The sequence below is a fragment of the Erpetoichthys calabaricus genome, chromosome 8 (genome assembly GCF_900747795.2).
Source record: "Erpetoichthys calabaricus chromosome 8, fErpCal1.3, whole genome shotgun sequence".
NCBI classification, from domain to species: Eukaryota; Metazoa; Chordata; class Cladistia; order Polypteriformes; family Polypteridae; genus Erpetoichthys; species Erpetoichthys calabaricus.
Genome location: NC_041401.2, coordinates 29,428,703 through 29,441,721, shown reverse-complemented (window position 1 = coordinate 29,441,721; position 13,019 = coordinate 29,428,703). Strand labels below are relative to the sequence as shown.

At 39.1% G+C, this 13,019-nt stretch overlaps 1 protein-coding gene across 3 annotated transcripts in view; it reads right to left on the bottom strand.

Annotated features, from left to right (window-relative positions):
* ifih1 (interferon induced with helicase C domain 1) overlaps positions 1-13,019 on the bottom strand; it is a 141,491-nt gene that overhangs the window by 84,425 nt on the left and 44,047 nt on the right. Inside the window, exon 4 of one of the 3 annotated variants that reach the window (XM_028806397.2) lies at positions 10,634-10,729. The exons of 1 other annotated variant lie outside the window; for it this stretch is intronic. In XM_028806397.2, the coding sequence (XP_028662230.2) occupies positions 10,634-10,729 (96 nt within the window). The remainder of the gene's footprint in view (positions 1-10,633; positions 10,730-13,019) is intronic. One more of the 3 variants, XM_028806398.2, reaches the window with a different exon arrangement.

Sequence of the window (13,019 nt, the reverse complement as noted above, 5' to 3'; positions counted from 1 at the left end):
TCAAATTCTTCCTTCCAGGTCTATTCCCTTTCCTGGCCGGGATGTCTGTCTATATATATATATTTTTTTAAGGAGTGGCACAGGCCTTTCATGGTGTAGTGGTCTGTTTTCTAAGGTGCATCTGTGGGTGCTAAGTTTAAGTAGGCCTACATGAGGTGTAATGATGATGATAATAATAATAACACTTATCAGCCAAAGGAAAAGCATTGATCATCTACATCTGATGAGTTGAAAGTTTTCATTATGTAGAGCTTAAGCTGTTCCTATTTACACCCTGGCCTTTAGCTTCAACCTGCTGTAACCCCTGATGATAAAAGCTCAAGTTCCATTAGTGGAATTCAAGTTCAAGGTTTCATCTTTTAGTGTGACCTGAACCTGGACCATGCATTTCTTGATGTAAGTGTAGAAGGTCACTCTCTACTGGACCTATCCAAAGTATGAATCAGGATACAGTTTAAAATGTATAAGATATAAATAACTGTTGAGTATTACTGAACACTATTAGAGAGAGGCTCAAACAGACAATAAAAACCAAATGTCTTATACAGTATAACCATCTATTCATGTTTCACAGAGGCCTGTGCATTCTCTCTATATAACCCCCAAGTCAAGTGTCATATGGATGTCACACAGTTATTACAGGGTTAGAAACATTCGCTGATAGAGCACGTTGCCACACCCACCACATGACAGACCACCTCAGGATCCCAGATTAGGACCTGAGTGCAGCCGTGCAGTGGGTGACACCTCAGCACCACACTCGTACAGATGGAATGGAACAGTGTGAGGTTTATTACAGTGATTGGAATGCCAATCCTGCCACCAACCCCCGAGTTTCCCCTTGCAAGTTGGAGGACCTGCTTGCAGGGCTGGATGCAGGTTAACGTCATATCCAGGATGGAGCAATTGCAGGTTAAGGGGCTTGCTCAGGGGCCCAATGGAGTGGAGTCACCTCTGACATTTACTGGATTTGATTCAGCACCCTTTCAATTGTCCGCAAAGATCCCTAGCCTCAGAGCCACCACTCCATCCTACTAAAGATAATAAATAAAATACAGATAAAGAGAAATACAGATAATAAATAAAAACATTTTGCAATTTTGATGATGTCACTATGTATGCGTTTTGGTTTGAGGGTTATTCCTGAACTGAAGTGCTATGACACTCAAACATATTTCAGGATCTTCTTTAATAGATATATAGCACCATTCATGCTTTGGGAAGACCAAAAGCTCTTGAGTAAAAGTCCTTCAGCAGACCAGCAGTCGCTATAATTCTAGCACCACCTTGTGGCAGCATATCATACTGAACAAACCAAAGGGAATATGCAGTTTAAATAAAAAGGTTGGAGCAAATCATAAGGTATTCTACAGGGCAGTACTTTGACACTAAAGAATTGGCCAAATATTAATTATGATAGAGCCATTTGCGTTACATTTAAAACTATAATTTATTCCATAAGAATATGGCATTTGTGCTAGGTTATGAAATATCTGAATCCTTGTTATTTGTCCAAATTAAGTTTGCAAAGTTTAATTTTTTTTTCACAGATTTTACACCTTTTTTTTAATCTGTTTGCCTGTGTTTTTACACTGTTCATTTTCGCAGCCGTTGCACTTGGAGGTCAGCATTTCTCAACTTCCACATTAAAATGCATCTTAAGCTTTTTAATGTGTCAGTGCTTTGCATCATGTCAAAAGTTCAGCGGCATATGGAATGAGATTATCTGGTTTGCACTGGAAGATTTTGCTTGTCGTTTAAGAAAGTACAAAATTGAAACATTTCAAAATTCTTTCATGTCTTTACAGCATCTCGATTACCAGTGGGTGTAGTGATTAAAGAGTAAATAAACATTATATTTTTAATCATTACTCATCATTTTGGATGTCTTGCCGTGTTTTCTCAGATTTCTCCTCCTGAAACAAAGAGTTATCTACTTGCATCCTGTATGACTAGGAAGCCACCATTAGGCTTGATATCATCCATTGTGGCCTACAATGTACATGCCATGTACTCAAAAAGAAAAAAAAATACTCAATTTGATACTGTGTCTGCTTTTATGCAGCAGGCTTTTCATTAAAATCGCATGTTGCATTTCAAAACATTAAACTTAGAATGGGGGCGACACCATGGCTGCCTCCCAGGTCTTCTCTGTATGGAGTTTGGATGTTCTCCCCATGTCTGTGTGGGTTCCCTCTCGGTGCTCTGGATTCTTCCCACAGTCCAAAGACATGCAGGTTAGGTGAATTGGCGATCCTAATTTGGCCCTAGTGTGTGGTAGGGATTTTTGTGTGTGTTTGCCCCGTGATGGACTGGTGCCCTGTCCTGGGTTTCTTCCTGCCTTGTACCCTATGCTTGCTGGGATAAGTTCCAGCACTCCATGCGACCCTGCTCAGGACTAACCAGGTTAGAAAGTGACTGACTCACTGACCTTAGAATGGTAAAGAAAAACTGAATGCATATTCTGTTGAAATTAACGACCAACAAAAGAATGACAAGGATCAATGTGACAACACGGATGGTGTTAGAAAACAATTATGGGACCCTGGACAATATCTCAAGTGTTTCCAACATGAGACCTTTTTCATTAAGATATCACAATGAATAATTGTGACATTAAAATGCACAAATTTGGACAAGTCTATTGGTTGAAGCTGCAAAGGGGTGTAGAGTGTGGGGGTAGACATGCTTAAGCATAGCTAGTTATGATTCAAACAATAGGGCAATAAATACTGGGAATTAAAAAGTATATTTAGCCTCCTTTGTATCCACCAGCCTTTTAGTGCCTATTCTAGCAGTATTAAAAGTATAATTCAACATTCCATGGGGTGCCATTTCATCCCAAGGCACACTCATGCACTGACATATCCTTAGTCACATTGTGAGAGTTTAAAGTCCCCATTTGACCTAGCAAATGCATTATTAATATGCAAAAACCTCATAGAGACATGGGCAGGATACTGAAAGACCACAAACAACAGTTGCCAAGCTAGAAATAAACCGTGAAGTTATGAGGTAACCATTTCAACCATGGCACCTCACTGCTGCCTATTATAAATGTAGGTTAGGGTCGATTCTGGAATTCACTGAATGAGCAATAACAAAAAGTAAGAAGATGCCTTAAAATTTCCAGAAATTGAAATAGTAGGTTTTGGAGGTATTAAACTGCCACGTGTCAGGAAAGCTTACGAATGGCACAGCATGAAATAAGCCATCTCAGAGACTAACTACTTCCAGAAGTCTACAACGCTGAAGCAGCATGCCAATAAAACAATTACAATGCATTGTGGACTTTTTATTACAACATTTTTCAAACAGCTTGTGCTATCAAAGGCACTATATAAAATATGCATACCTTGCTTGATAACTGCATATCTGTGAAGCACATACAAATTCTATGCCTTATCCAACAATGCTGTTTCTTGATTTGTAAAGTGCCTTTTAACTCTATGCACTATGAAAGTGCTATATAAAATAAGAATGGATTCGTTATTTTAACAGTTTTGCTTGCACTTTCTCTCCTGCTAACACAAATCACACTTTTTTAATTAGCAAAATTGACAGATGCCAGTAGTATGTGAAATTATTATGCAGACTTATCGCAGAATGTATTGGTGACATCCCAGATTATATCAATTTCAAGTCTTCGGAGATATCCGATGTGACTAACAGTAAATAATGACTGTTTTGTTATAAGAAATACAAATTCTGTAATAAATGCATCACATTATTTGGCAGTATTAAAGATAAAAACAGCGTGCAAAAACTATATGAAAGCTTTGAGTTTTCTTTGGCTACCATGCTCTCCCTTGATACTGACACAATTCTGTGATTTCCGTTATGTTTGAGCTTCACTACTTCCAATCCAAGCAGCTTTTTCTTCATTGGTACTACACTGCTCAAATGTCTGTTGGAAATAAGTGTTGACTTGTAACAGCAAGACTCACAAAAAACTCTTACAAAAATAAATATGTTTTGATGGTTTACTCGTTGGGGGTGGCACAGTGGCACAGTAAGTAGCCCAGAGTTCACGTCCCACGTCTTCCTTGTGTGGAGTTTGCATGTTCTCCTAGTGTTTGTGTTGGTTTCCTCCTGTGGTCCAAAGACATGCAGGTCAGGTGGGCTGGCAATGCTAAACTGGCCCATGTGATGTGTGTGTTCACCCTGTGATGGACTGGCATTCTATCCAGTAGACTGTGCCTGCCTTGCACCCTCTTGCTTGTTGGGATAGCCCCACACAACCCTACAGGTGTAGAAAATTGTATGGTATGGAATGCTTGTTTTACTTTGCATTTTTTCCTTTTGCTATAAAGTAAATGAATGTTTATAAGGATCGATTTTTATCCACACTGAGAGCATGAGAGGGCCCTGTGATGGACCAGCACCCCAGCTTTATGATTTATGTATGTACTGAAATTTTTTTGAATGTTTGTTTAAGCTTCTTTTTCTAATAATTCTTCCCCACTATGAGTTTTTTCAGGCACTGAATCATATTATACAATTATCGTTATTTATGAAACAAATTAAAAATTAATTTGCACTGTTTCCGTCACCATTTTGTTTTGCCTGGGGCATTGAAATTATGAGTGGCCTTCATTACAGTGTGGTTTCAGAAGTGATGTGATCAGAGCCATCAGCAAGACGTTATAAAAAGCTGCGAGTTGGATATATCATCATCCGAGTTTGCGGATATCCTGAAAAACAATCTTTAGATAATCATCTATAGATTCCTTACTACAATTTCTTGAATTATAATTTCATTGTGATAAATAATAAGACTGATCTTAGGTTTCGTTGTGACTTTTTTAAAGTTTTCTCTCCCAATCATCCTCATTAACTCTGATAGTCTTTCTTGTCAAAAGGTCAACACCCAATCTAGACTCTGCATCATCCATGGGATGTTATTGGCTCTTTCAAATAGTACAAACATTGTGGAGTTTGATTATTTTTTATTTTAGCAACCATACCAATTTATGACCTAACTGAGATTTTAAAGAAGAAGTTTAACAGTGTATATATTATTTTCTGGATTTAGTTTTATTTTACACCCATTGAGCTGCCTAATAGATGTGGAAAAATCTGTTGGTACCCTCACAGCTCATTAAAAAGAGCTGTATGTCTCCTGAAAAGTGATGAAATAAAAAGCAATTGTCCCCTGTATACCTGCATGCCTTTGATATGTTATCGATTAAAACAAATCAAGTGTGAAAAGAGATCAAGTATTGCTTATCCTACAAAGATATTCTAAAATAGCCTCATTTTGTTGGGGCCTCTACAAAAGATAAATAAATAATTGGATTTCAATGGTTTTGTAAACTCGTTGTTTTCTTTAATTAGTATCACACATATCTCCAATCATGTAATCAGTTGTGCAGCTCCTTTAAATTGAGAAAACTTGCCACTCTGCTGTTTGGTATCATTGTGTGTCCCACACTGAACATGGACCAGACAAAGAAAAGGAGAGAGTTGTCTGAGGAGATCAGAAAGAAAATGACAGACAAGCATGTTAAAGACATAGACTATAAGACCGTCTTCAAGCAGCTTGGTGTTCCTGTGTCAACAGCTGCAAATATTACTAAGAAGTTTAAGGTCCATGGGCCTGTAACAAACCTCCCTAGACGCAGCTGCAAGAGGAATATTGACACCAGAATTGCCCAGAAGGAAAGTGAGAATTGTAGACAAAAAGCCAAGGGCAACTTCCAAAGAGATACAAGCTGAACTCCAAGGTCAAGGTCCATCAGTGCCCATCATCCATCACTTTTTGAGTGACAGTGGACTCATTGGAAGAAGAATAATGCCACTGTTGAAAGAAAAACATAACAAAGCCAGACTGGAATTTGCTAAAATGCATATTGACAGGCTGCAATGCTTCTAGGAGAATGTCCTTTGGATAGATGAGACAAAACTGGAGCTTTGTGGCAAGTCACATCAGCATTATGTCCACAGATAAGAAGATGAAGCTTTCAAAGAGAAAAACACCAAACCCACTGTGAAACATGGAGGAGGTTTAGTTATGTTTTGGAGCTGCTTTGCTGCATCTGGCATGGGGTGCCTTGAGTCTGTGCAGGGAACAATGAAATCTCAAGACAATCAAGACATTGTGGAGCAAAATATACTGCCCAGTGTCAGAAAGCTCTGAGTCACAGATCATGGATCCTCCAACACGATACTGACGTAAAACACATGGCTAAAAGCACCCAAAGGATTGCTAAGAACAAAACATTTGAGTATTTTGAAGTGGCCTTCTATGAGCCTTGATCTGAATCCCGTTGAACATTACTGGTAGGCCCAAACTCCTTACTTTCTAAGGCATCTAACTTCACTGTTTCTATTGATAGTACACTTGTCAAACCTGCTCCTGTTTCTGTCATCTCCGTAACATTGACTCCATCCATTATTGTCCTTTAATGATGCTCAAACTCTGGTTTGTTTCATGTCTCATATTGATTACTGTGATTCCCTCTTCATTGGCCTCCCTATAAAATCTATACAGAAGCTACAGTATATTCAGAACCACAGCCAGAGTCCTCACCCACACAAAGCATTCTGCTCACATCTCCCCTGTTTTCTTCCAGCTTCACTGGTTACCGGTTCCATCAAGGATGAAATTCAAGGTTCTGCTTCTCACCTTTAAAGCCCTACATAACCTTGCCCCTCTCTACCTCACTCAGCTCCTAACTCCTTACACTCCTTGTCGCTCTCTCTGTGATCCTCGAGCAGTCATCTCCTTACTGTCCCACGCACCAGACTCTCCACCCTGGCAGGCAGGTCCTTCAGTGTTATGGCCAATCAACTCTGGAACTCTCTTCCTTTGTCTTTCCGAGAAAGCTCCTCTTTCTCCACCTTTAAATCTCAACTCAAAACTTCCCTCTTCGACAAAGTTTTGTCTTCTGTGTGATCTTTTTTCCCATCTCTATGTAAAGTGACCTTGGGTTTGTGAAATGTGCTCTATAAATGCAACTTATTATTATTGTTATTATTATCTATGGAAAGAACTGAAACATGCAGCCTGGAGAAGGCCTCCTTCAAACCTGACACCACTGGAGTAGATTACTCAAGAAGAGTGGGCCAAACTACCTAGGGACAGGTTCAGAAGTCTCATTGAGAGCTACAGGAATTGCTTGTTTGCAGTGATTGCCTCTAAAGGTTGTATAACAAAATATTAAATTTAGGGTCCCATCGTTTATGTCCATTCCATTTTCATTTGTGTTATAATCTGAAATAGTCTGTTGAATCAAAATTCAGAAGTAAAGTCTGATTTTTGTTAAATACGGAATAAACAATGATGGGAGCCAATTTCTTCTGTCAGCTTCAAGTTATTTCAGAGACAATTGTGTTAGGTTCTTCTTTTTTAGTGAAGGGGTAACCAATAAATCTATCCATGTCTGTTCCCTGTTTTGAGGATTGACGAGGTTGTGACTAATTTTGGTGTAGTGGGCTCAATTCAGGAATGAAACTTGTAAGTAAGTCCTGTTCACCACAGATTAATATACAATAGGTTAAATAAAAAGTAAAGGCTCCTGGTTGTAGTGCAAAGGCATAAGGTGAGCTGGGTGAAGACACATTGTCTACAAGTTAAAGAAGCTTAGTTATAAAAGTGGAAATAGGAAGGATGTTTGGCTCAATTGAACACTTTAAAAGGACATAGATGTGAAAAAAGCTTACAGTCATCAATTATTGAATTGTGCTAAGTTGTCTGTCAAGGGGGCAGCCTTAGTTATTATACATTCCTAGATGCAGTTGAGCCTCTAAATGACGACATGGGCTAGTCAGAAAAGCATTTCAGGGACATCCCTAGGTTCTTATTGTATTCAGTCAGGTAATGGCCACAGGCCTGCACATTTGACCCATTCATCTTGTTATGAGGCACATAATGTATAACACAATGGTCTTTTTGACATTAGTGTTCATGAAACAAGTTTAACATTCTATATCAGTGTTGAGTGTACTTGGAGCCCAGACGAGAGGCTTGGTGCACCGTGTTTGGTGTCTTTGCTAACAGAGGACAAGAAATTTAAGGCTGTAGGTAACATTAGGGTTAAACAGCACCTTTTATTATAAAAATAACAAGTTCACTTAATCCAGTTAGGAGTCATGAAGGAGCCAGAACCTATCAAGGAAGGAATCAGTTCTGGACAGGGCACTTACTCATCCATCACAGGGCCCACTCGCACACATACTTATGGGTAAAATTTATAACTGTCACATAGGCTAACACAAACCATATTTGGTGATGTGGAGGAAAACCGGAATACCTGACAAAAAAAAAAAAAACCATCTAGACACAGCATAGAATGTATACAACTTTGTCCTACCAGCAATGCAAAAGTGAAGCCTGGAAGAAAGATCTGTGAGGCGGCAGCAGCACTAATCACTGTGTCACTGTGCTGCCTTATTATAATTATACTGTACATTTTATTAGTCATTTCTGAGACTTAAAAAAATAAACGATACACAAGCTGTAACCTACTAGAAGTACAGCATGAACTTTTCACATCTATTAAATGCCATATAAATATCTAAGTAATTCAAACACTTCCTTCCAGCTGGAGCGCACTATCTGGAGCATTTGTTTTTGACTTTGTACAGCTGACTACTGTCTTTGTGGCTTCCTCCAGTTACTGCACTACTCCAGCTCCTCCAGACTAGATGTACTTGGGCACTGTGGGTGAATCCTTCAGGTCCATTTTGCATCCTACTCTGCTCTTCTGGCCAGTTCATACAGCTTACCAAGCACTCAGCATGTCAGTGGGCCCAATTTATTGAGTGGTTGAAGACGTTTGTGTAATGAGCACAGACAAACATGGGTGTTAGAGATACATAATAATAGTAACAATAATTCTTTACATTTATATAGAACTATTCATAGTGAGTGTGGAGCCAATTCAACCACCAGTAATGTGTAGTTTCCCCCTGGATGATGTTATGGCAGCCATTTTGTTTACCCAAGCATGCTCACCACGAATGAACTGGTAAGAGAGACAACCAGATAGAGACAGGGGATGATTAGGGGCCAGAATGACTAGGCTGTGATGGACAATTTACCCTGGACATTGACATCGGGATGCACCCTACTCTTTACAAAGAATGCCCAGGGATCTTTTACAACCACAAAGAGCCAGGAGCTCAGTTTTAGGTCTCATCAGTAGGACGGCGCCATGTTTACAGCACAGTGTTTCTGTCACTGTACTTGGGCATTGGGACCCAAATTCAGACCACAGGGAAAGTGCCCTCTGCTATCCTCTCCAACCTCACCTCCAGCAGCAACCCAGGCTTTTCATAGATGGTCTCCCATCCAAGTACTGGCCTGGCCTGAACATGCTTAGCTTTTGCAGAACAGCCTTACTGACTCAGTACTTGATTTACCACTGTCTGTGTCAGGTATAATGCTACATGTATAAAGTATTACTGCATCATGCCCTACACAAAGCCCACCAAATTATTTACAGAATATGAAATAATATGAGGTAATAAAACATTAAGCTTTAAATCATATAATTTTTTGACTTTTATTTAGCAACCAGATATCCAAAAGTGACAAAAATAGTTGTGATTTTACTACCTGGCAAAGGAAATAAAATGCATTTATTTTACCTTTAGCCTCCTTTTTGTTACCTCCGAGCATGAATTCTATGCAATTATGGTTAAACTCGAGTCAGGCTTGGGATGACATGTAATAATAAACTTTATAGTGTTGAGCACAAATAAATCTTGGGATAGTGTACTGCTGCCAACTAGTGGATGAAATAACATCATGCTGCAAAAAAAAGAAGAATATTTGTATGCTTTTTATGGTAGCTGTATGGTAACTCATTAATATTCATGAGTGAGGCGGACCATCCAACAAAAAAACAAAATGCCAAACGAAAAGCCATATGGGAATGAACTGAAACTGAACCATTGCTAGAACTGAGCAATAGCGATGAAGATGTGAATTGGCCATTGGACGCTGACACAGAAAGTGAAACTGATTCATGTTACGGCACCGTATTAATGAACTATCATGATATGCTGACAAATTTGGACACATGAAGCTTCACCATGGTGCGACAGTTGCTGCGTGACAAAAAGGCAAAATAACTGCAATCAAGTACAAGGACACGAAAGATGTTAGCCCCCTAAGCATTGTTCACAATGAGGCAATTGCCACTGTTCATGGCAGGAGAAATATGGAAATCACTAAGCCTTGTGATATAGTAGCCTACATCACAATGGACACGTCGATCATCCAGGTCACTCACTAACATCCTACCCTCTTGCCTGCAAGGAACAGAAAAAAAACAGAAGAAAAGTGCCCAAAGAAACACACTTCTAATGACCCGATTACAACATGAGGTTGTGTGCTGGGGATTTTTTCAAAGCATATCACATGAAGAATGTGTACTAAATATGCATCAGTGCAGCCGTGAATGCTTGACACACAGTTTCTACTGTAATAATGTTGACATTTTGGTATATACATATTTCTTTTACATGTAATAACATGTTTTCCTGTTGAAAATCATTCAATAATTTTGGCTCAAGAAAACCATATGGATTTTATGTTATTAATGATAAAGTGACAGGTTTTCAGTGAAAAGTACACAAATTACAACTAAAGAAAAAAACAAAAATCTCAAATTATAGAGCACACCTGATTTGGACTGATCATCAGATGAAACGTCCAGACTTCCATTTTCTGCAATACATTTGCCATCTTGAGACTTCGCCAGATACAAATCACATTCTGCTGAGAGCAGACATAGACAAGTGTTACTGTACTCTTACAAAGCAAAGCAATAGACAATTATTATTGTATATTTCACTGAAGCCTTTAAGCAAGATAAGGATAAATGAATTGGTAAGGGTCACAAAGTTGAGGTAGAGCCAGGAATAGAACTGCCCACCTTGTGTTTCATAGACATCGCCTTAGACTACATTAGCTGTCTAAGGAAACTGCCTCTCCTGCAGAAGGAGTCATTTACAGATTGTGAGTTTAACAGTCAAAGCTTCTTTAAAGGAAGTCATTAAGGCATTGATGACATGTAAAAATATAATTCTCAATCAACTGATTTTCCAAATCCACTTATCCAGAGTAGGGTCATAAGGAATCTGGAGCCTATCTGTGCAAGACAGGAACAATCCTTGGATGGGGTGTCAGCCAATCACAGAGTAAACACACACATATCAAGGGCCAATTAAGCATCACCAATCCACCTAATCTGCATATTGTAGGACTATAGGAGGAAATCCATGCAGACACAGGGAGGACATGCAGATTTGACTAGAGAGCCCTGAGGACTTGATTCCCGGTCCACTTGTTGCAAAATCGTGCCAACCCCAATATAAATATCATCTTAAAAAAGGGTGACTGCTGAAAATCAACAATTAACTGAAACCTGCTTTTAGAGTTGATGAAAATGATAGATTAGAGACATAAACCCCAAAAAAATGTAAGTCTGGGAATCACTCATTCAGTGAGGGCAAAACCGGGATTGTGAAAAGGAATGTTAAAGAAGAGAAGGTAGTTAAAATGTTGATTTTCAGGAGAACAAAAGATCCATGTGGTTAAAAACAGCAATCACCAAAGAAGGAAAAATATGGGAAATGAAGATAAATTCATGAAATCCAAAGGTAATGTATTGATCATTAAAAAGGCAGCATGGCTTAAAGGCCACTGGACCTGAAACATGAGGGTGGCTGATTCATTCCCCACCATTGATTCAATATGTGACTCTGAGACAGTCACTTAAACTTCTTGTGCTTCAGCAATACAATAATAATAATAAAGATGAAAACCATACTATAGCTTTGTATGTGTTGTACTGCAAGGCACCCTATCAGCACTGGCTTATGTTAAGAGTGGTGTCCACAGGGGTCAGTGCTATGGCTGCTGCTATTTTTAATGAATATAAATGATTTAGATAGGAATATAAATAACAAGTTGGTTAAGTCTGCAGGTTATGGATTGGCAGATGATCTTGAATCTGTTCCATAATTACAGCAGAACCTGGATAGCATACAGACTTGGAAAGATTTGTGGCGGATGAAATTTAATATAAGTAAATGTAAAGTATTATATAGAAAGTAAGTAAAAATGTTAGGTTTGAACACACAATGGGAGGTCTTAAGTTTAAAAGTAAACCTGATGAGAAGGATTTAGTAGTCGTAGCGGACTCGACACTATCAACTGCCATTAAGGAGGCTAACAGAATGTCAGGTTATATAGCGCCCTGATGTGTAGAGTACAAGTCCAAGGAGGTCATGCTTTATAATATACTGGTTAGGCCTCATCTGGTGTGGTATGTGCAGTCTGGTCTCTCGATGAAGGGAATTAGCCCAGTGGATCAAGAAAGTTACTTTAAAATAAGTTCATCAAGAACATGTGAACAGTTGAAAATGTGTTAAGGGTTAATTTCACACAAACATTAGGAAGTTTTTCTTCACATAGAGAACCACAGACATGTGGAATAAGTTACAAGTAGTGTGGTAGACAGTAAGACTTTAGGGACCTTCAAAACTAGACTTGGTGTTATTTTAGAAGAACTAAGTGGATAGGACTGGCAGGCATTGCTGAGCTCAATGGCCTGGTCTCATCTAGACTGTTCTAATGGTCTAATTTGAAAAGCAGACTTCATAATGTTATTTTTACATAAAGGAGCAGCATAAATTAAAGTTGACTATGTCTAGTTAGCAGTCAATACTACTGTTGGAAGAGGTCTTGGTGAATCCATCAGGGGACACTTAACACGTCACCTGTGTGTGGATCCCAGTGCCCCAGTGCAGTGACAGAGACGCTGTGCTGAAAAATTTGTCCGTCCTTCAGATGAGACATAACACTGAGGTGGGCATCTTTCGAAAGAGTTTGATTACCACAATGTCCTAGCTAACGACCCCAACGACCTGGCGATTCTGGCTCCTAATTATCCTCTGTTCCACTTATTGGCTAACTATCTCTCACCCCTTCAAAACCTAATCGCTAATGGGTGTTGAGTGTACTGACAAAAGAATGGCTGCTTTTGCATCATCTATGTGGATGC